At 36.0% G+C, this 22,018-nt stretch overlaps 1 protein-coding gene across 19 annotated transcripts in view; it reads right to left on the bottom strand.

Moving 5' to 3' along the window:
* Positions 1-22,018, bottom strand: part of ADGRL3 (adhesion G protein-coupled receptor L3) — an 812,769-nt gene that overhangs the window by 248,035 nt on the left and 542,716 nt on the right. For 17 of the 19 annotated variants that reach the window (XM_087434392.1, XM_087434383.1, XM_087434391.1 and 14 more), the window contains one exon: positions 14,266-14,346. The exons of the other annotated variants lie outside the window; for them this stretch is intronic. In XM_087434392.1, coding sequence (XP_087290518.1) covers positions 14,266-14,346 — 81 coding nt within the window. The remainder of the gene's footprint in view (positions 1-14,265; positions 14,347-22,018) is intronic. 19 annotated transcript variants of the gene reach the window in all.

Here is a 22,018-nt window from a genome sequence, read left to right as displayed (position 1 = left end):
TTCCATGTGTTTAAAAAAGGGGCCAGCATTGGGAGAAGGAAATTTACAGTAAAAGTGACATGAATGGGCCATTCATTTGTATGGCCACTAATTCCACAGGGCGACTGATCATAAATTAAATGCCTGACATTCAGTAATAGATGATTATATCTGACATAATGAAGTTATAATGGAAGGTGTTCGCACACTGCTTGACTATTAAGTGCCCATTTATTGTCCCTGTACCAGGTGTGATAGTGATAGGCCATACAAATCATCTAGAAGAAATGTCAAAATAGGCTCCTTTGCTGATAAAGCACCATACATGTTTATTAATATAGCAGCTTGTCTTAGAACTGGCCCATCTGCTCATTTAAAACAAATCTATTTCCTACAAATATTTCAAAGTTAAGAGCACGACCACTAGTAATAGCTTTAGAGTAATAGGCATGCAAAGCAAAGAGGAGAAAAATGAAAATAGCTGGAGCTTAAATAAAATATGACGCTCTTTCTTTTACCTTAGATATGTTTAACAGAAGAAGGGGCAAGGAGGTAGCTTTTAATGTGACATTTGCTTTAGATTAGTGCTGCATGAGCGTAGGCCATCGGAAATGGTCCACGCTCCAGCTGTCGCCTGTGCCAGGTGGGAAATGGCAAATTTCACCAATGTTTTCAAAGTACACATTTCAATAAAGTGCAAAATGAAGTACTCAATTAAGAAATCCTCCCGAGCTGCAGTTCATATGCACTTAAATTCATCAGAAAATATTTTAGCTGGGTAGATTTTATAAAGAAAAATAATACCACAGATTTTTTTTGGAGGGGGGAGTGATTTTAAAACCCTGAGGATTCGCTTCTAAAAACCCATTTTGTATAAGATATCAGCACATTTTTATATAACAGGAGGAAACAAAGAGGCGAAATTTGAATGTTTACGCTTTTTTTTTTTGCAAAGAAATCAGAAGCACAAGGCTAAGACATTTTCCATCTGGTAATCCGGGTTTTATGTGCTGTACATTGTGTGTTCTGTCATCAAGAATGGTTTTATCTAACAAACAAACAAGTATGCCCTGAGGTGCCCCTCTCAAATGAACATACGCATTCAAAATGAAGAAGTACAATTGTTCAAAATAGTGAAACAAAGGAAAGGCATGGACCATTTGGTGACCAGAGGTGGTTTTCACTCTAGAGCCTTGGCTTCATTTATTCATTCATTAAAACCTAAATAAAGTCTGGCATGCATGCCTTTCAGGTTCCAAGAAGGGACTTTATCAGACTCAGTATCACATAAATCCACTAGCCATACTTTTCTAAATAAATTACATCTTGGGATAACTAACCAGCTGGTGACCAAAGGGCCAATTCAATTACTTCTAAAAGGCTAAAGGTCTCAGATACCCCTGAAATTATTTTTTAGATCTCCCATAGACTGAAAGGAAACAATTTCCAATCATATTTCATGGTACATGTATTTCCAAAGAATTAATAATGGGTGACCTTTAGTCTGAACATGTATTTCCAAAGAATTAATAATGGGTGATCTTTAGTCTGAACATGAATTACCCTTGTCTTCCAGAACAGTATCAATATCCATCCAAATTACCCAAATTAGAAATCAAGGAATTCTCTTTTATTTCTCTCTCAACATATGCAACCAATCACGAAGTCCTATTATGCTTTAACTGCAGTGTCTATGAATCCATCATGTCGTCCTTATTCTCACTGCTACTGTCTTTTAGTTTGTGCTCTCAAGAACCCTTTCTTGAAATAACCTACTAAATTTCTCTGCTTCCAATCCATCCTAAGTACTGGAATCAACATTTCTATGCAAAATAGTTGTAGTAATGCCTTCTATGCCTGAAGTCCTTTGTGGTTTCTGTATCTATAGAAATAGTATCCAATATCTATAGAATACTTAGAATTGCTAGGTTTAGTACACAAAGATCTGTTATAATCTGAGCTACATGCCTTTTTGCCAGTTTCTTTCTTCCCAGTTTACACCACATCAATTGTAGACACTGACGCCTTGCCCAGTTCCAGAGGCAATACAGACTATTTTGACCAATAGATTAACAGCCTCACAATCACCAGCCAAGAGTCTAAAACTATTCTTGCTTTAATAGGATCAATATTGAGTGTGCCTGGCATGAGAATTTGATCCTTATGGGTTCAGGAAATGCAGTCTTTTTATTGGTTATCTGTTAGCAGGTAATGCCCTTCCTCCCTGCAGGGACTGTAATCCTAGGGCATTTAATGGAATCCAGGCATGCCTTCCCTCAGGGCCTGCTTCTAAAGGACTCAGCACTCAGTCCCACAGCAATGTGAATTTGCCTGCTTCCAAATTCTTCTGCTCCTTCTGGATCAGAGGGGAGAAGTCACAGATTACCCAGAGGCCAGTAATGTGGAAAATGGAGAGGAAAGAAGGAAAGAGAATCTTCAGATAATTTAAGTGGCAGGAGGGAATTCTGCAAATGAAATTTTAAGGAAAGGCCACACCAACATGATTGGATTTACCTTTCTCAAAACCATTCTCCACCCTGCAGCTAGAGTCCTCTCTTAAAAATCGAAATCAGAGTATGTAGTACTCTGTGTGAAACCTCTCCAGGGATCCTCACAGCTCTTAAAATGAAACCCCAACTCCTTTTACGGCCTACAAGGATGACAAAGATTCTTTGCTTGATCAGATTTTAATTAGGTTCCTGAAACTTCTCCTAGGCTCATCTGTGCACTTCCTCGCAAAATCCAGTTTTAGCAAGAACTCTGCTAAGTCAGTTTAACCAGAACCACCGCCCCACCTTGATATCTGATAGCCCTCCCTAACTGATCAGGTTCCTCATCCTCCACCATTCCCTTGGTGATGTCTGACCCCCCTTGTCTTCAGCAACAATCCTATTAAGTTGGTTCCAGAATCTCCTTTACCCCTAATGTTTCCTCTTAGTAATTTTCCATCCAGTGACTCCTGCCCTGTTCCTTGGCTATAAATTCCCACTTGTGCATGCTGTATTCAGAGCTGATGCCAGTTCTATACCGAGGTCTCTTTTCTCCGTTGCAATAGTTCCAAAAAAAAATAGTTTTACCATTTTTAACTACTGTCCAGCTTTGGTTTTTCTTTGAAAAGGCCCCACATAATCTGAGTCCTGCCTAATACTCTGCCAATATCCTCAGCCCTCTCTCTCACTATGTTCCAGAAATTATCATGTCCATTTATTTAATTTTTTGCTCATTTACAGTTTTTCTACCCTGTCTAGAGTATATGTTTCATGAGAACAGAAGTCTTGACAGACTTGTAAACTGCACAATTCCAACAATGCCTGGCCCATATGAGGCCCTAATCAGTATCTGCTTAGTAAACAAATGAATTAATACACCAAGACTTTTCGCCTTCAGGGCCTTTAATTACTCTATCCTTCAACTCTAATCGTGGCCAACTCACTTTCATTCTTCACAGTTCAGCTCGATAGTCACCTCCCTAGAGTGGTTTTCCTTGACCATCTACCTTATATATCTCCTTTGTACCTCTAATCGTAACATACTGACAATCTTGATTGTTAAATCTATAACTGATCTACAGTTCACCTCCTCCACTAGAAGGTAAAGTCCATGGGGGCAAACATCTTTTCTCTCTTGCACATCACTGTATTTCCGGTCCCCTGTGGAATGCATGGTACATAGTAGGCATTCCCTGTAGTATAGTCACATCGAAATCAATTTGACTTCAATTCAACTATATACATTGAAAAAGAAATTGGGGGAAGATTCTGCTTGCCATTTTACTCAATGAGCACATGGCCCAGAGTGACTGGAGGAGTAGAGACGATGTTCTCTCATTTCCATGTCTCTCCACACTCTTCATCACATAAGTATCTCCACACCCAAGAGAGATTTGAGGTATTTTTGTATTCACATTTTCTGATACTGAGGAATAATTCACTGTTGGATATAACATATGGATAATTTAGTGGATTTTTCAAGGTGGGTTTTGTTTTTTGTTGTTTTTTGGCCTTACCCAGTAACTTCAGAATCTAACCCATGCATAAAATGTAACTGCATAGAAAATGTCTGTTGAATCTTGAATGAAAGTTAATCTTTCACGAGAGCACAGAGAAAAGTTGACGTATAGTTTTATTGTTTGATACATGTTTGAGATTTTAAATGTATAGACATTCATGGGGAAAATATGATTATTTTTAATATAAAACTGTATCATAATTAAGCCAATAGGATTTAAGGAAGATAAGAACATTGTAAACTCTCTTGAGGACTTATTTTCTTGATCTTATCACGTATGAGCTATACTGAGTTTTAGACTAGAGCAATAAAGTATTGCTGCTAAATTATATTATGCAATATTTGTATAGCATTCTATAGGGTATGAAGCACTTACACATACTATCATGTTTGATATCTGATACTTAAATAATCTTGGGAAAGAGGTTGTAGCTATGGTTATGGGATTTGTCTGTGATCATATAGTTAGCAAACTGGGATTATCAGCATTAAATGTAAGCATCAGTATTCAAGCTGCACACTTCTATATGACTCTACCCAGGAGAATCTGAGCCAAACTTAACAGGAGTTCCTGCTCCAGTGAGGGAAACTCTTTTTGCTGGACCCTTAAGAAGTGGAAATAATTGCTGGACTTAGAGCTAGAACTAATAAAGGGAAAAGTGCTTCTTAGTATTAATGGAGCCAAATGCCTCTTAGTATGAAGGAAATGCTGTTTGGGGTGCTATGGGATAAATAATAGCCAAAGTCAACACTTCCCATACAGAAGCATATGCCTTTTAGCAGCTAAGGAAACAAGATCTTCTCCAAGTCGTGGTAAGTAGGTGGATGTTGTATCTGTAAGAGTCCCAACCCCTACTGTCCAGGTATAAAAGATGAATCTAGAAAAAAGAGATCTTTAATGTCAGGCAATTGACTCTAAGAGTAAACAATATTTTAAAATTTAAGGATTTACCAAATATAATTTTTATCATACCTGTCTTCTATATCTATTGTCAAGCAGGAGTTGTGATATTCAAGAAAACAGTCCTGAATGGCACATGTGCGTGTGCATGCACGTGTTGCATGGGTACACCAAAGAACTGGAACCTTGCAGCTGTGGGTATTCAGCAGGTGGGGAAGAGGGTGACTGTCACTTTGGAGGTCAAGGCTGACTCCTTCTTCACGCCATCCCAGGCTTTGGTGGCGGCAGTCAACACAACTATCAGCCAGCTGTCTGCTCCAGGCAGCAAGGTAATTAATTTTCAGTACACAGGTATAAAATTATTTTCTGGTAATTACAGAAATAATAACCATTTTGAGGAGAGAATATTAAAAAACACAAACATAGGATATTTTATCACAAAATATAACAAATCTGGAACATTAATTTGTATACAATTTGTAAAACATTATCAGAATGCCTGACTTCTTGTTTTATAGTATGATTTTAGACACCTCACCTGCAAGAAACAATAAGACATCTTTTGAAAAGAATAATAGGTAACAAAGTAGCAAACTACTTGTGTTATATTGTGCTCTTAAGATGAATAATGGAGAGGGTGAGAAATTTTCTTAAAAATACTATAATATGGATGGTCAGATGCCCCCATTTCTTGTTGGTAATGCATTTCATTACTAATTACTTGCTATGGTTGTGGAAATTAAATCATAGTTCCTTTTGTATAGATAAAAAACTGTCATAGTGATACTGAACCATGTGGGCTTGCCTTCTGGTGAGTTAAATAAGACTCTACACCAGTGGAAGTTGTCTCACAAAGTGTATTTGCAGCAAATAGGAGGCCATGAGGAATCTTTCCCAAAGTCATGGCGTCCCTGAACAAAGGAAAGCAGGAAATTTTATCTGGTTGGAGAATGAATATTCAAAAGGGAGAGGCGGGTATTCACTTGCACAGGTTCAGCTGGAGAACATGCTTTCACATAATGAGGCCTAAGCTCCTCCTGGAGAGATCTTTGCATTAAAAATAAGGCAAAAGTCATGGGCATAGCTCTTGTGGTGAGGCTTGGTCTGGTTCAGGATGGCTGGTAGTTACATCTCCTTAACACACAAAAGGAAAAGAAACAACTTGGAAAAACAGTTAATTGCTTCCAAACCCACCTTTGAGTTTCTCAAGACCCCTAGCTGGTGACAATAGCAGATCTTTATGGATACCCGGGTTGGAATCCTGGCTCCAATACTTAATTCTTGTCTGGTCTTTATGAAGTTAAAGAACCTCTCTATGTCTCAGGGTTTCTTTTTTTTTTTTTTTTTTTTGCTTAGGAAGATTAGCCCTGAGCTAACATCTGTGCCAGTCTTCCTCTATTTTATATGTGGGTTACCGCCACAGCAAGGCTGGCGAGTGGTGTAGGTCTGCGCCCAGGATCCAAACCTGCAAACCCGGGCCACCGAAGAGGAGCACGCTGAACTTAACCACTAAGCCATGGGGCCGGTCCCTACGACTCAGTTTTTTAATTCATAAAATTACAATAATAATACTACCTGTTCCATGGGATTGGAAAATTAATGAAATAATAATCCATGTCAAGTGTTTAGAATAGAGCTGGACACAAATGTTAAGTGTTCATACCATGTCCATTCAAAAAGCTGGTATCTATTGGAACATCCTGAAGAATATTATGATTGGCTCTCTTCAGGAATTGGGAGAGAGGTGGTCATGTGGATAATTTTTACTTTGAACATATGATTTAAACTTAATTTGCATAATAAATGTTAGCTACCATTATTATTATTATTGATTAGCAATACTTTGCTGTAACAAGTTGTAACATTTAGAAAATAGTAAATATTTTCTCTCTGAACAAGATAGAGCAGGTATACTCCCATTTTTCTGAGTGAGACTAGAAACAAAATAAGACAAAGAGAATTACGTGCTGAAAGCTATAGCAGCAATCTTAGGAGGCCTGGGCCAGTGAGCTATCTTAGGAAAGAGGGTCTAGGACACTAGGGGTGAGAGGGGGGAGGTGTGAAGTTCAGAGAACTGAACCCTGGACATCACTGCTTAGAGACATCCTAATCCCGAGACTTTCCCTTGCCTTGAGCAACAGCTCCACAGAGGAACTATCATATTCAAGTCAAGGATCATTGTCACTGAATCTGCCATCAGTCACATTGAATCTGAAGGAGAATGTTGAGATCATAACAGTGTCAAGCCTCTATTAAACGTCCTTTGAATACTAAGAATATCATTCCATCAGCCCATGGGAAAGTAGAATTCAAACAAACTCTATCACCCTTCTCATTCAGGCTCATTAAGAGACCACCAAGACAAGTTGACTAGAAGCTAATGTGAAAACTACCAGATCACACTACTCTCTGAAATAATTATTCTCAACATATGAATTCTATACCACAAGGGGTCTGCAGGAATGTGTTATTTCAAATGTTGGTTTTTAAACAATAACTTATATTTGGAAAGCATGTTACAATTTACAAAACACTAATACTTATTCCTAACAATACTGAATAAAAAGTATATTTTACCATTAAGTTTAGAATTTAACTGCAATTAAAGTCAACCCAAATTCAATTATTACTATATAGTATTATAGTAGTATGCTTGATGTTAAAAATATAATGATGATGACCAATAATACTGAATGAAAAAATGTTAAGATCCTTTAAGACTAAATGAGACAATGTGTATAAAATATCTTTTCTTGTGTCTGACACAAGATACATCCTTAATAAATGGGAGTGGTGTTTACCACTAATATTAACAAGCTATATTCTCTGTCTCTATCTTGTAGGTGTTCACAGTGTACTTCAAACACAGCAAAAAATGTTTGGCATTTACAAGTGCAGGAAAAGGGTGTTTCTTTCACATGGTCAAAGCACTCTCTTATTTGCAAGTTTCATTTTTATTCCCTTGGGTAAGGGTGGATAAGCAAGGGAATTATGTTCTACCATATAAGGTCCACTAACCAGATAAGTTAGAAAAACACCATCATAGAATATTAAAGAACAGACCTGGAGACTCCTCAATAAGAATGCCAGATGTCTTCTTCCTATTTCATTTTAATCAATTTCAAATGTTTTTACATTTCACTAGATAATATCGTGTGTTAATGTTTCTAATTTGTGATGCTAAATCTTTGGCTATAGCCTATTTTTCATATAGATGCACTAGGCAGGACCATCTGTTTATTTTGAACTTTAAAAAATATTTTCAGTTTGTGGATTTGCTGAATGTAATTCAATTTGCACATGAAACTTAATGCCTGGCATTATTCTAGTTCATTGATTATGTGCCAATTGAACCATGTTTGTATTACTTAGTTTATTATGGGAAAAAAGTAGAAAAATAGACGCAGTGTTTCAAATGTGCCCAAATATTTTAGCTTTTTCTCAGAGTATAAATTGTAACTGCCAACAATTAGTAAATGCATAAATTAGTATTTATTATTAGACTTCTGATTAAATAAAAAACTCTATTTAAAGAAAGAGTATACAAAATAAATACAATACTGTTTTCACCAGCTTTACTACTAGTGGTTTACCACACTGGAAGGTGGAGGGGATCTGGTAACCGTCAAATTTTTTACGCAGTAGAACATTCAAAATATCATCCTTAGTAATATGCAAATGGAAGACATTTTTCGGAAGTTAGTGTCTTTTCTTGATTATTGACAGGAATCTCTCTAACTTGAATTGTTAGTGACGTTGTGAAGAATTCCTAGGTTGGGTTCTATAACTGACTGCTAAGGCTGTCTCCAAATTGTATAGGAACATAATGAAACCAAACCAAATCAAAACCAAAACACTTTTTTTAACTGAAGGGCATGTGGTATATTTGAATCTCAAATAATATACGCCTCTACTTAGGACTCTGATTCTGCTTCCAACACAAACTCCCATGCAACCATATTCATTGAGTTATTCCGCCTGTAATATAGACCTGATTCTAGAGCAGGGTATTTTGCATGTGAGTAGTTGGGAGGCAAAATAAAGGCTGAGGAGAAAGGATAGTTGGTGAGGTCACGCAACCTTCAGAACTGCAACTTTTAAGGAGCCCTGCAAAGAACTCCATTGTGTTTATTTACAAATCTGCTACAAAATTACCAAAGTAGTCTTTCATTTCCAATTACAATATATAAAATTGGGAAATATGTCTGAAAAGCACGTAGAATTTATTTGCATACAGAAATACATAATGAATCCCATTAAATTAACTACAAAATTGTAACTAACTTGTTTTAATAACAAAAGCTTTAAAAGTAAGAGTGCTTCTAGAGGAAGCAATTTTTTTTTTAAGTCCTGATTAATGAGACATATGGTGAGAAAAATTACTATAATGGGGAATGCTGATTCAGGATCTTAGTTTTATTAAGTAGTTTATAGTAAGGGCTGTGACTATTTTTCTATTTATAGTGGCAGCTCTGGTTAATTACCTTGTAATGTATTGTGACATTAATGCACTAGTAAACTATTGGAATTTACACCCCTATTCAGTAATAAAATCTGTAAATTGAAGAATGCATATAAAGTCATCACAGGCATAAATTATGTGACCAAATGCCATGTATGATCACATTAGATTTAAAGAACAGAATCTATCAAATTTACTCATCAGTGGGTGACACTGAATTTATATACTTTGGCTGCTTTAAAATGTAGATTACAACACTTTATTCAAGGCTATTTATTTGGTAACTTGCTACATTTTCCATATGGTTACCAAGAACATGTGGGTCACAATTAAAATTCACAATACCAAAGAAGAAATTATATTACAAATAAATGCATCAATTTCATAAAATATTTTTTCTCTAAAAAATGAGAGCAAAAGTGAAAGAAATCAAGAGAATCAAAAGGAGATAGGATGGTGATATGTGGATTAAAACCAAAATGATTCATAGGTGATACAGAACTTGAGGGGACAAAAAAAGGGATGAAAATGTGATATACATATGTATATTTTTGAAAAATAATTATATAATCATTTTTCAAAATAGAGTTTTAAAACACAATTCCAAAGTTACCAATAATTAATTCACTGTCTCAAGTACTCAAAGGAAAATCACCTTTAAAAAAAAAAGTACCAAGTAATCCAAAATACCTAGATGAGAACAGAATAAAATGGCAAAATATTTAAAGCAATCTGATGTGTTATTGTGTGTTAGATAGTTCATATTTTCTATTGAAAAGTTCCCTGTGCTATTATTGCTAACTATATCAATACACATTTAAATATTATTTTGTATTGCTAGCTTGATGAATATCAGAAATTTAAGTATAATTTTCCTACAAAAATGTAGTCAAGCCTGTAAAATACACAAAGAATTAATATATAAAGCAATAATTCACAAAACATTAACATGCATGTAGACTAGTGGAAATTGTACAGGAAGGGAAAGAAGGAATATTGAGAGCCATAGGTCAATGGGGGAAGGGGAATATCTACACACATCTCTCATATTCTCGATATGTATAAAATTATAGTAGAAAAAGGAAAGCTGAAATGGTGAGCTAATGTGAATTTTTATGTAGTTCAAAGGATATTGCTATACATTCCCCCTCAAAAAAACAATTATTGGACATAGAATTCCAAATTATTTGGAACCTAATTTGTCTTACTGTATAAATAAAAACCTACAATATATGAGAGATTCTCTCTTTGTCTCTCTCTATATTTATATATATAAAATAGATATAGATGTAGTTCATTTGTTTAATTTTACTGCATATAAATATCAACAATAGTGTATAGTATAATTAAAAATAGTAAACGGAGATGAGGGGTGTCAGCTGAAAGTGGAAAGGAAATACTCTGTGGTTCCAAAGTAATGATATTATTATGCTAACTCTATCCCATTTCCAGTATTTGTTTTTAAATGAAATATTAGATAGTTTTAAGAAAAAAAAGCACAAGATTTTTTTGCAATGTTATTTTGGTGCTTTATATAAACCTCTTTGTCTAATTAAATGTTCTTTCTTTGAAAATTGCAGGACTGTAGCACATGAGCTAGTGACTGTAACTGCAATTGCATTAACTACAGGGCAGTGTAGGAGGGTCTCTGGGTCAATACATGTAGGGGAATGATATGAGAACGGGAAGTTATCAAGACAATCGTACTAAGGTAGAGACCACAATTTAAGGCAGATATGGAGCAGAGATGACTGTTAGATTCTAGTAATTCACTCTTTACTAGGTCAATAACATCACTACTTTTACTAAGATGATGCCATTTTTTTTTTTTTTTTTTTTTTTTTAGATTTTATTTATTCAGTTTTTTCCCCCCAAAGCCCCAGTAGACAGTTGTATGTCATAGGTTCACATCCTTCTAGTTGCTGTACGTGGGACCCGGCCTCGTGTTGGAGGGAGAAGCGGTGCCTCGGGGCGCTCCCGGGATCCGAACCCGGGTCGCCAGCATCAGAGCGCGCACACTTAACCGCCAAGCCACAGAGCCGGCCCAATGCCATTTTAAAGTGAAACTTTTAATAATGCCAACCCACCCAGCAACTTTTCAGGGTCTAGTTTATATCAGGTACTTGCCAAGAACTTGACACTGACTATTTCACTTAATCTTTCTAATAAACTTGCCAGATGACAGACAGAAGCTGTCTAAGGTCATGCAGGCAGATGTGCCTGGCTCCAAAGCCCAATTTCTTCCCATACGCTACAGCAGCGAACCCAAAAGTATATGGTAATAGCCACATTTTATCTAGTGTCTACCAGATGCCAGACTATTTTTTTATCCCTAATCCTCACAAAGACACTGTGAAGTTCTTATTTCTGATCTTCTGTGTAGTCGTTGAGGAAACTAAAGATAAGAGAGGTCTAGAACTCCCAAGTTTAAGTTTATTGGCTCTAAATCCCTTCATTTTATCAGTCAATTTTTGTCTTAGTTCATTCTAAAAATATTTTACTCTTTGTCTGTCTACCTACGGTAGTTTGAAATGGTCCAAATTCCTCTCCTTCTGCATCTGTGGTCCTTTGGATATGGTTCCTCCATCAAGAGATGGAGTTCATTTTTGCCCTCTTAAGTCTGGGGTTGACTATGATTTGCTTTGGCCATTGGGACACAGCAAACACGACATAAGCTTGAAAAATACCTGAACTTTGGGACTTGGCTACTTATTGTTGGGAATCCTGTCACAATGGGAATGAGCCTGTGTTAGCTGGCCGGATGATGAGAGCCTTATGGCCATCACCCCAGATGACATCAAGGTGACTACCAAACAGGTGAGTGAGTTCCCTCCCCTGCAAAACCAACCAGCCTGCTAACTAGTAAACATCCAGCCTCAGTCAAGTCAGCACACACATGACTCAACCAACTCTGAGAACCATAATAACTGTTTCTTGTTTTAAGCCACTAACTTTTGGAGTGGATTGTTACACTACCCTCCCCATGACCTCACAGTATTCTTCCCCAATCACACCGGGATCATGTCAGAAGAACTGAATTATATTAAAGTTACCAACCTACATAAATAGGCCTCCATCTTTAGTATGAACAACATTCTACTAAGAATTAACAAGTCTAAAACAATGCATCAATTTAAAATTCATCTATTCCTCATGATGAGGAATTGTGTCACAAGCATCTAAGATCTTCATCAATATAGAAACCTTAGAGGCATTTCTGCTCCTTTCCCTGTATCCATTCAGTCAAATGCCATGTCTCTTCAAAATATTTCTCAGACCCTGCCCTTGCTGCTGACACACTCCTAACTAATTTCCCAGTCATCTTTCACCTGGATTACTGAAACAGTCTCCCTCTGCCAATCTCCCATCATCTACACTGACTTCAGAGATAGCTGTCTCATATCAAGAACTGATAATGTTATGATGTAACACTCCACTGACTTAGGAAAAATTTTTTTAAAAATTAAAAATATTTCATGATTTTTTTTCCGGTAAAATACAGACTCTTTGGCATGTGATACAGAATCCTTCATGATCTGCCTCATTACATCTTTCCAGTCTCTTTCTCTAGAACTGCTCCCGTTTCACTGTGCACCCAGCACACTTCCTTAAAAATATCACAACTTTCACATATCCATGTTTTGGTTCATTCTGCTTCCTCTTCATGGGATTCCCTTATTTTCCCTGTTCCTTTTTCTTCTTGAAAACTGAGGATGCATCCTTAGAATCTGGGTTGCTACCTTCATTTTCAGTCACTTAGACAGAAATCATTGTATGAGTTCCTACTATGTGCTAAGCACAGACCAGTGGCTGGAAGGGAAATAATAATTATGACACTCTCTGCTCTCAAGGACCTTACAGAAGAGAAAGGGAAACATGCATGCTGAAAAATAAAATACAATGTTTTAAGTGTAATAACCGAGGCCAGCACAGGGACATTTGGAGAATAGAGAATGCCTTGGCTCCTCCCTAGTACGTAGTCAGGGAAGGCTTAACAGAGAGACTGAAGATAAAGCAGGGCCTTGAAACACTGGTAAAACTTACTGGGTAGAAAAGAATAAGGAAGAGATTCCTGGCAGAGGAAATAGCATGTATAGAAAACATGCGCATAAAAGTCAGACCTAATGACTTTTATTGTATCAAGTAATTAATACTGTTGAAGGTATAAGCAAATATACTGCATTACTTAAAACTGAAAAATTAACTTTAGCATATTTAGTATTTACAAAATTAAAAGACATGTCTATATCACATCAGCTTGGGACATTATAAAACATTTTGAAAATCATTAGTATTTCTTTAAAATCACAAAGACAAATTCTGTATTTAGATTATATGAGATAATAAATGTTACTTTCGACTTTTATTTCGTATGACTAGATGTTTTTAAAAATCTTTGAGCAGGTGGCATCAATTTAAAATACATAATTTTAATTTATACATTTTTGAAACTCAATGATCATATTAATACTAAAATGACTTTTAAAAAGAATAATAAAATAGAAAATATCACTCTGCAAGGAAATAAATCTGTCAATATGACTCAGATTAAAACATCTTAATTTATAAAAAATAGGATAATAGAAGAAGGAAGTTCTAATAAAAATAGTAATGGTTATCTGATAATCTCTAAATCTAGTTGGATTTCAACTAGTCTTCCACTGGCTGAATTGCTCCCAATCCCTATTTCTTATTTTGGTTTACAAACATTTCTCAGAATAATATTTCACATTTTAGTTTATAAATAAGACTTACTTTTTCTGTTATCAGATTCCTTACCCACCATTTTCCCCTTGCTTTTTAAATAGGCACTGCATTGTAAAATACATATTTACAACCATCTTTAATTTAATTACTTGCCTTCATCAAGGAATGAATAGAGTTTCTTTTTCTTTAAATTAAAAAAAAAACTCACCTCTGACAGGGGGTCTTTCTAGCTCAGAGTCAAGGTGAATTGGTGGAGAGATGTACGACACCTGTCCATGATGTGCCTGCCCTGTGGACCCAAAAATAAATGGTAAGAAGACATTGTAGCTATGGATTTTGAGGCTATAGCTTTTTACTTCTTTTTGTTTTTATGATGTCACATTATCTCTCTCCACACTGAATTAAGAGCTATTACAAAGTGTAGACAGCTCTATCCAAACACAGATATATAATGTGTCATCCAAACATCAACCAATTAAATCAGTCCTTCTTAATCTAGTCTTTATTTATTTATTGTTTTTGGTTAAATTACAAATTTATTGTGGAGTGACACTTTAAAAATACAATAAAAAAGATTGAAAAGAAAAATGAAATGTAAAAACTAAAAACAAAGACAAAATACAAGTCCTCATTTTTTATTGTTAGATTCAATAGACATTAAGTACTCTAACAATTTGCTGTAAGTGTTTCTAAACATTTACTCTCAATTTCTGCACTTATTTCATTGTAGATCAGTAATAAAGAGTCTGCAAACTGGCATCAATGTCAGATAACACTTTGAGTAGCACTTATTTAGGTAACTTTGCAATCCTGATTAATTTATATTTTATTTTTATAATTTGCTTCCATTATTTGAATAGAAAACTACTACTTGTTTATTGTATTTGATGGAAAAACAATAACTAACCACAATATAAAAAGCAGGTAGATGGATTCATTCTCTTTTCCTTGCAAAGCATTCGGCCAGCTCACATAACATATTTGTAATACATTTACTGTCTTACGAGTTCAAATTGATTTGAAGGCCAAGGTGCTGATTGAAAATTGCTAGCTTAAAAACAAAATAATTTTCTAATGCTCAAAGTAGCTATAGTTTGTACACTGATGATTCAGTAAGCAATTAGAATTTTGAGGTAAGGAAGCATAATTATAGAGTCAATTCAATTTCTAAAGCTACTTTATATACAGAAGGTTTGGGTGGAAGCGGAGGATCCACTACTTTCTTTCTATAACAGGAATATGCAGTTATATTTTACACATTTACTATAGCAATTTACAGGGTTGTTAATCTCTTTTCCTAAACAAGGAAAGTTAATGATACATAGATTATGATAACAGTTAGAGTAACCTTCCCGTTTCAAGTAATATTCGACTTGTAATAAACTCTGCTGATTCCTCTTATGAGGCACATTTCAAATAATTAATATGGCTCCCTGTTGATAGTAGCTGCTGTTGCTCCCAGCATTTTTCTAGCTAACAGCAGACACAGTGGAGAGGCTGTAATATACAGAGCCCCTCATAATGGTAACTAAGAATATTGTGCATTCACTGGCCCTGTTTCAGTGGAATACTAAAAGCACTATTATAAAAGAAATAAGACAGTGATTGTGCACTGTTAGCAGTCCATGTGTAATACAGCTTATTAAAAACTTCAGATTATCTTAATTATAAAAACACTTGATGTTTACCTATGTTGTATACTTGATTGCTAAAACATTTTTAAGATCCTGTGTCATTACAAATGAATTGGTTTGAAACTTTATCAATCATGAAAATGAAAATAAGAATCTTTCACTTTATATTGGTTCAAAATAACCTCAGCATATAAAATAATATTGATTTCATGTCTAATCAAGGAACATGGTTTTCACCACATATAATAACAACCACCATGCACTCATACATACATCATCTTCTTTTATGCAACCAACATCACTATGAGGATTAAAAGGTAGGTACTATGTTAATATATACATATTTTTAAATCACAGAAACAAGCAGAGGAGATTAAGTAACTTGCTCAAGTACAAGCAGCTAGTAAATAGCAAGACCAGTGGCATTTTGACTCCAAATGTGAAGTCTTATATCATAATATTTTCATAATAATATATCATATTCATATATATATATGAATATATATTTTTTCATAATATGTCATCATAATAATATATCAAATCTTATATCATAATATTTTTCTCAAAGAAGTTCTCAGTATACTAAACCTGGAAAAAAAATGTGTATAGATTTTAGTGATTAAACTCTGACAAGTAACTGCTTTTAAAACTGTCACCCCTATATTCAAGTTGAAGTAAACAGTCCCTTTAAATGTTATATTTGCCTTTGTTCTCAGGATAAGCATGTAACTTCAAGAGTGCTGCACAGGGATACCTTTGGTAGCACGCGATCACAATGTGTATATCCCGAAGGGGAATGGGGCTATCAAAGAGGCAGAGCAATGGGACCCAGTCCTGAACTTGGTTTTCATTCATGCTCCAAGGAGAAATCTAGCAAACTGCAGGATGAGGTGAGGCAGGGAAAGCCACAGTGGTAGGAATTGACTGAGACTCTAAGCCTTAGAGGAGGGTCAGAAATGCAGTAATATTTATTCATCTATTTATCCATTTGGTGATTGAGATTTCTCATCTACAGAACAAAAACTAGAAATTATGGAGGTTGCTGTTGATTGATTCCAAAGTCAAATTCTTAAAAAGATTTCCACTTCACTTTAGATCAGTGGTATTCACACATTTATCTCCACAAAAACACATAAAAGGTAATAAAACATTCTAATCTGTGGTTAACTAAGGCAACAATTCTCAGGACTATAATCACTCTTCTTCTGGGAGGGAGTATCAGAACACGGAGGGAGGGCTACGCATAGTTTGAAAAAAACTCCAGTGACTCTCATAGTTCCACCCCCTTCATTAAGAATTATTGCAAAATAATAGTAATAATAATAAACCCCAGTTAAAACCATAAATAACTTCCACATACATTCTCTCAGACACATGGTGAATAATATCCAACAACAAAAAATGTGATGAGTTCAGAAAGAGCTTAGGGAGAGAAAAAGCATGGCAAAGACACTGTTCTTAAAGATTGGACCAGAATCCTCTTAGACAGGGAACATACCTGCTCTCTCATGTCTCACCTTCTCCACCACTACCTCACACTAGACTTGCCTGGTCCTTGTAACGGACACTTTCTATATCCAAACATATGATGTGCTGCTCCTATTTTTGCCCTTACTTTTCCAAATTAAAAAGATATATACCTGCTTATTTTTCCTCCAGAATTTTCTTTCATTTTTTTCTGAACTTTAAAGCAAAAAAATCTCATTGAGATTTTGATCAGAAATACATTAATCCTATAAATTAATTTGGAAAATAAACATTTAAAATATTTTGTCTTCATATTTTTTTTAAAATGGATCTCCATTTGTTTGAACCATCTTTTATTAAGTTGAAATGAATTAATTTTTGAAGTTTTCTATATTTTGGTTATAAGAATATTTCATTGTTTAAGTATTCTATTTTCCTTATTTTGAACGAAGTTTTAAAATTTTCCTGATAACTTTAGTGGAACTTTTTGATGGTTATTGTTGGAATTATTAGTTATTGACTTTGACCTTCTCAGCTCCTTAGAGTTAGATACACTAATAATAAAATTTTAGTTATTTTCTGTGATCTTTGTTTCTTATATGAAATATACTCCTACATTAAGATTCATCTACATACTCTTGCATTTAATTATTTTATGCTGTAGAATTTAAATTTTAAAGATTGATTTTGTAGGATATGAAATTTAGGGGACAGAGTTTCCTGCTGTTGCTATTCACCTGTCATTTTATCTTAAGTTCCTACAAAGTACTTACCAAAGGAATATACAATGCTTAACAATAGATTTCATAAAAGAATTAAAAGGGAGAGGGAAAAAAAGCTTCAGGAGTCTAAAAGAATAACAGCTAGGGAAACAGGTGAGTAGCTTATGAATAAGTTTTTATTCATTTTTAGTCTAGGTAAAACAACACATTTGTGGGGAGATATCACATATATTTGTATATATACATATCTATGTATATACATATGTATATATATATGTGTACATTTATGTGATATATCTATATTGGCATATAATTTACATACGATACAATTCACTCCTTTAAAGTATGCAATGGTTTTTACTATAACCACAGAGTTGTGCAACCACCACCACAATCAATTTGCGACCATTCTCCTCATCGCAGCAAGAAATCCCAAGCCCATTAGCAGTCACTCCCCATTTCCTCCCAACTCACCCCAGCCCTAGGCAACCACTCACTTACTTTCCATCTCTACAGATTTGCTTATTCTGGACATTTCATATAAATGGAATTATACAAATATACGATCTTTTGTGACCAGTTTCTTTCACTTAATATAATTTTTCAAGGCTCATCCATGTGGTAGCACAAATCAGTACTTCAGTCCTTTTTGTTGTCAAATAATATTCCACTGTACAGATATACCACATTTTTTTAACCATTCATCAGTTAATGGCTATTTGGGATTATTTCCACTTTTTGACTATTATAAATAATGCTGCTATGAACCTTCAAGTTTTTGTGTAGACATATGTTTGCACTCTTCTTGAATATATATACATAAGAGTGGAATTGCTGGGTCATATAGTAACTTTATGTGTATACTTTTGAGGAACTGTCAGTCTGATTTCCAAAGAGGCTGTACCATTTTACTTTTTATTAGGAGTATATGAGGGTTCCAATATCATGGAGATATTTTTTCATTTTTGTTTTTAAGGTAGTAGTGAAGTTAGAGTTGATCAGATTTTGAAACAATTAATATTAAGACAATTGTGAAATCTAGGAAGGGGTCAATCTTCCCAGGTGTGTATAGAAAGACAAAACAGAGGGTTTGGGTCAGAAGTTGTATAGTTCATCCACATTGAGAAAACAGAAGGAGAAAAATGATCGAGCCAAAAAAAAAAAAAGAGCATCTCACATTTTAAAACGAAAATCTGTGGACTCTCCAGTGTCAGGTATGCCAAAGATGTAGAAATTTTAAGGGTGCTGGTCAACAGAACACAGTACTATAGCAAAAACCCAAAGGCCATTATGGATTCTGGAAAAGCCATTATTTTTCCATCTGCAATCTCTTTTTCAACTTTCATTTAATTTCTATTTCATTGAGGAATCTCGTTCAATTTCTACTGAAGTTCAAATATAGAAAAGACTTGACCAGCATTAGGTACAAGAAAAGGCTTTTTTTCCCTCTCTCTTTCTACTGTCAACACTTTACGTGCACATCAGAGTACAGAAATACATTTTTAGAATCATAGACTTTGGAGGGAGAAAGGTATTTGATAGCTTATAGTCCCAAAGCTACATTTTAGGAGGAGGAAACTGACAATCTCGCAAAATTGGTGACTTTCAAAAGTCAAATCAAGGTGGTGGTTGTCAACAGTGATGTCAGAGGACAGGAAGAAAGGGGACGCTTTACAGCTAGCCTGCAGGACACTGCCCACAGCCCACATCCTCTCTTCCCTCTCAGGCCTTCCTTAGGAAGCCGTTATTTTCGAGGTGTATAGGCATGATCTTTCTGGTGTGTCGAGACATTAAAAAGGTTGAAAACTATTTATTTATGAAAATATGTACTTTTTTTCCCATAAGGCTATGTCTACAAAGTAAAGGTAGTTTAGCGTAACAGATAAGATCATGTCCAGGGAACAGAACTGCCTGTGTTGGTATCTGAACCCAGCCATTTTTTAACCATTTAACCATTAGCCATGTAACCTATTAGCCAGCAACTATCAAGTTAACTTCTATGTGCCTCAATTTCCTCACTTGTATAATGAGGATTATAATAGCACTTACCTTATAGGGGTATTTTGAAGATTAAATCAATTTATACATATATAGTAATTAGAACAGTGCTTGTACATAGTAAAGTACTTAGAATTTTTAGCTATTACTATTATTATGATTACAAATTCACTGTTTCATTCATTTATTCATCAACCAATATTAGTTGAGTACCTAATACATGACAGGTGCCTTTCTAGGTGTTTGGCATTGATGGTGCTCAGGGCAAGCTACCCCAGGAGGCACCACTCTGGCATGCGGGTTATTTCCAGCTGAAGACAATAAGGACTCAGAGAACTCAGGAAGAATATTTGAGTTTCCCCTCCCAAACTGCCTAAAGAATTTAAAACAAAAGATCTGTTTCAGGGGCCGGCCCCGTGGCTTAGCGGTTAAGTGCGCGCGCTCTGATGCTGGCGGCCCGGGTTCGGATCCCGGGAGCGCCCCAAGGCACCACTTCTCCGTCCAACGCGAGGCCGAGTCCCACGTACAGCAACTAGAAGGATGTGAACCTATGACGTACAACTATCTACTGGGGCTTTGGGGGGAAGAACTGAATAAATAAAATCTTTAAAAAAAAAAAAAATAAAAAAAAAAAAAAAGATCTGTTTCAGGAAAGAGTTGTTATCATGATGGCTGTAAAGATAATGTAGGAGAGAGGTTACAATAGGAAAGGCACCAAGCCTCTTTTATCAAAAACTGTCTCTCCCTGACCACATTATCTATAGATGACCCTGAAAAGAATTGTCTTCCTGGGCTCTGAAGTCCCAGACCACTACCCACCCCCAACACGGTCCTCGCTTTTAGCTGCAATACTTAAGCAAGCAGCTTAGACAGAGGGACGAGTTGCTCATTTCTGAGTTTCTCCCATGTATACATGTTATTAAACTTGGTATTATTTTCTCCTGCTAACCTGTCTTGTTAATTATTTGGCCAGCCATAAGAACCTTAAGGAAAAGGGCAGAAGGAGATTCTCCCTCTTCCCCCGACAGTTTTGGCGTAGTTGCCAGGAGCCACACTGGCTGGCAAGTTGCCTTCTCTGGCTGTAAGACCTGTCTTCTCCCTGGACTACCGCAGATGATGACATACGGGAACGCCCGACGAAAGCCGGCAAAAAGGTCAGACTTCTTACCATGTCAGCCTCCCGGAATCTCTATCTGTGGGGTCCGGTGGAAGGAAGTGGTGAGAATTTTTTCTCTTTCTAAATTTAGATTGGCAGGAGAAAATATTTGGGAAACTAGTTTCTTGTGCTTTTAGTGACTCTTGGTTTAAATTTGGTAGAGTATTCTTGGTTTTGATCTTGATCCCTTTTCCTCCCAGAGTAATCTCTGTCTTGTTCTGTGTCCTGAGAACTTGGCTTTGTGACCAGCGAGAATATTCTCCTTGGTCTCCACCATACGGAAGGTGCATTTACCAGAGTGCACCTTGGTGGCCAGTCAAGTAGACTGGGGTTCCGAACTGTCTTTGTCTGGCTGTGCCAAGCTCTCAGGGGAGTTTGTCATAAAGGGCCCAGTCCATAAGGGCTTTTGTCGTCTTAACCTTTGTTGCTTGTTAGTGCTGGAAAAAGCCCATTCCAGTATCGCCTGCCCGGTGTCACAGATTAGCGGGTCTGTGACTGGAGGCGTCCCACACTATTGTGGGAGACCGGAGACACCGTCCTTACCACCTGTGCAACGAAGGTCTTTACTTTCTCTGAATATCTTTGGGAGTGAATTCTGTGGATCATGGGGGCTACATCATCTGCGCCCTCACCAGGGACGCCTCTTGCGTCCATGGTAAAGATTTATTCTAAGCGTGGAAAGTTACCTCCGGGTCTTTCCTTGAAAAGGCTTATTGGTTCAAGTCACTATTGGAATAAATATACAAATGAAGATCCTACTCGTCAATGGCCAGACGACGGATCCTTTGAATTGAGAAAACTTCTAAATTGGAGGAAAAAAAAATGTTTTGAGAGCTCTCACACAATTGTTTAATTGGTACCAAAAAAAAAAAAATGGCCAGAAAAAGGAAGGGAAAAATTTGACTAGCCTTAAGACTTTGACTCAGGTTACAATTGAATTGAGAACATGTAAAAGTGTAAGTGTTGATAAGAGTATAAAGGTTG

Source organism: Ceratotherium simum, chromosome 8 (genome assembly GCF_057802395.1).
Source record: "Ceratotherium simum simum isolate JZ-2026a chromosome 8, ASM5780239v1, whole genome shotgun sequence".
Lineage (NCBI taxonomy): Eukaryota > Metazoa > Chordata > Mammalia > Perissodactyla > Rhinocerotidae > Ceratotherium > Ceratotherium simum.
This window is presented reverse-complemented; position numbering and strand designations above follow the sequence as displayed.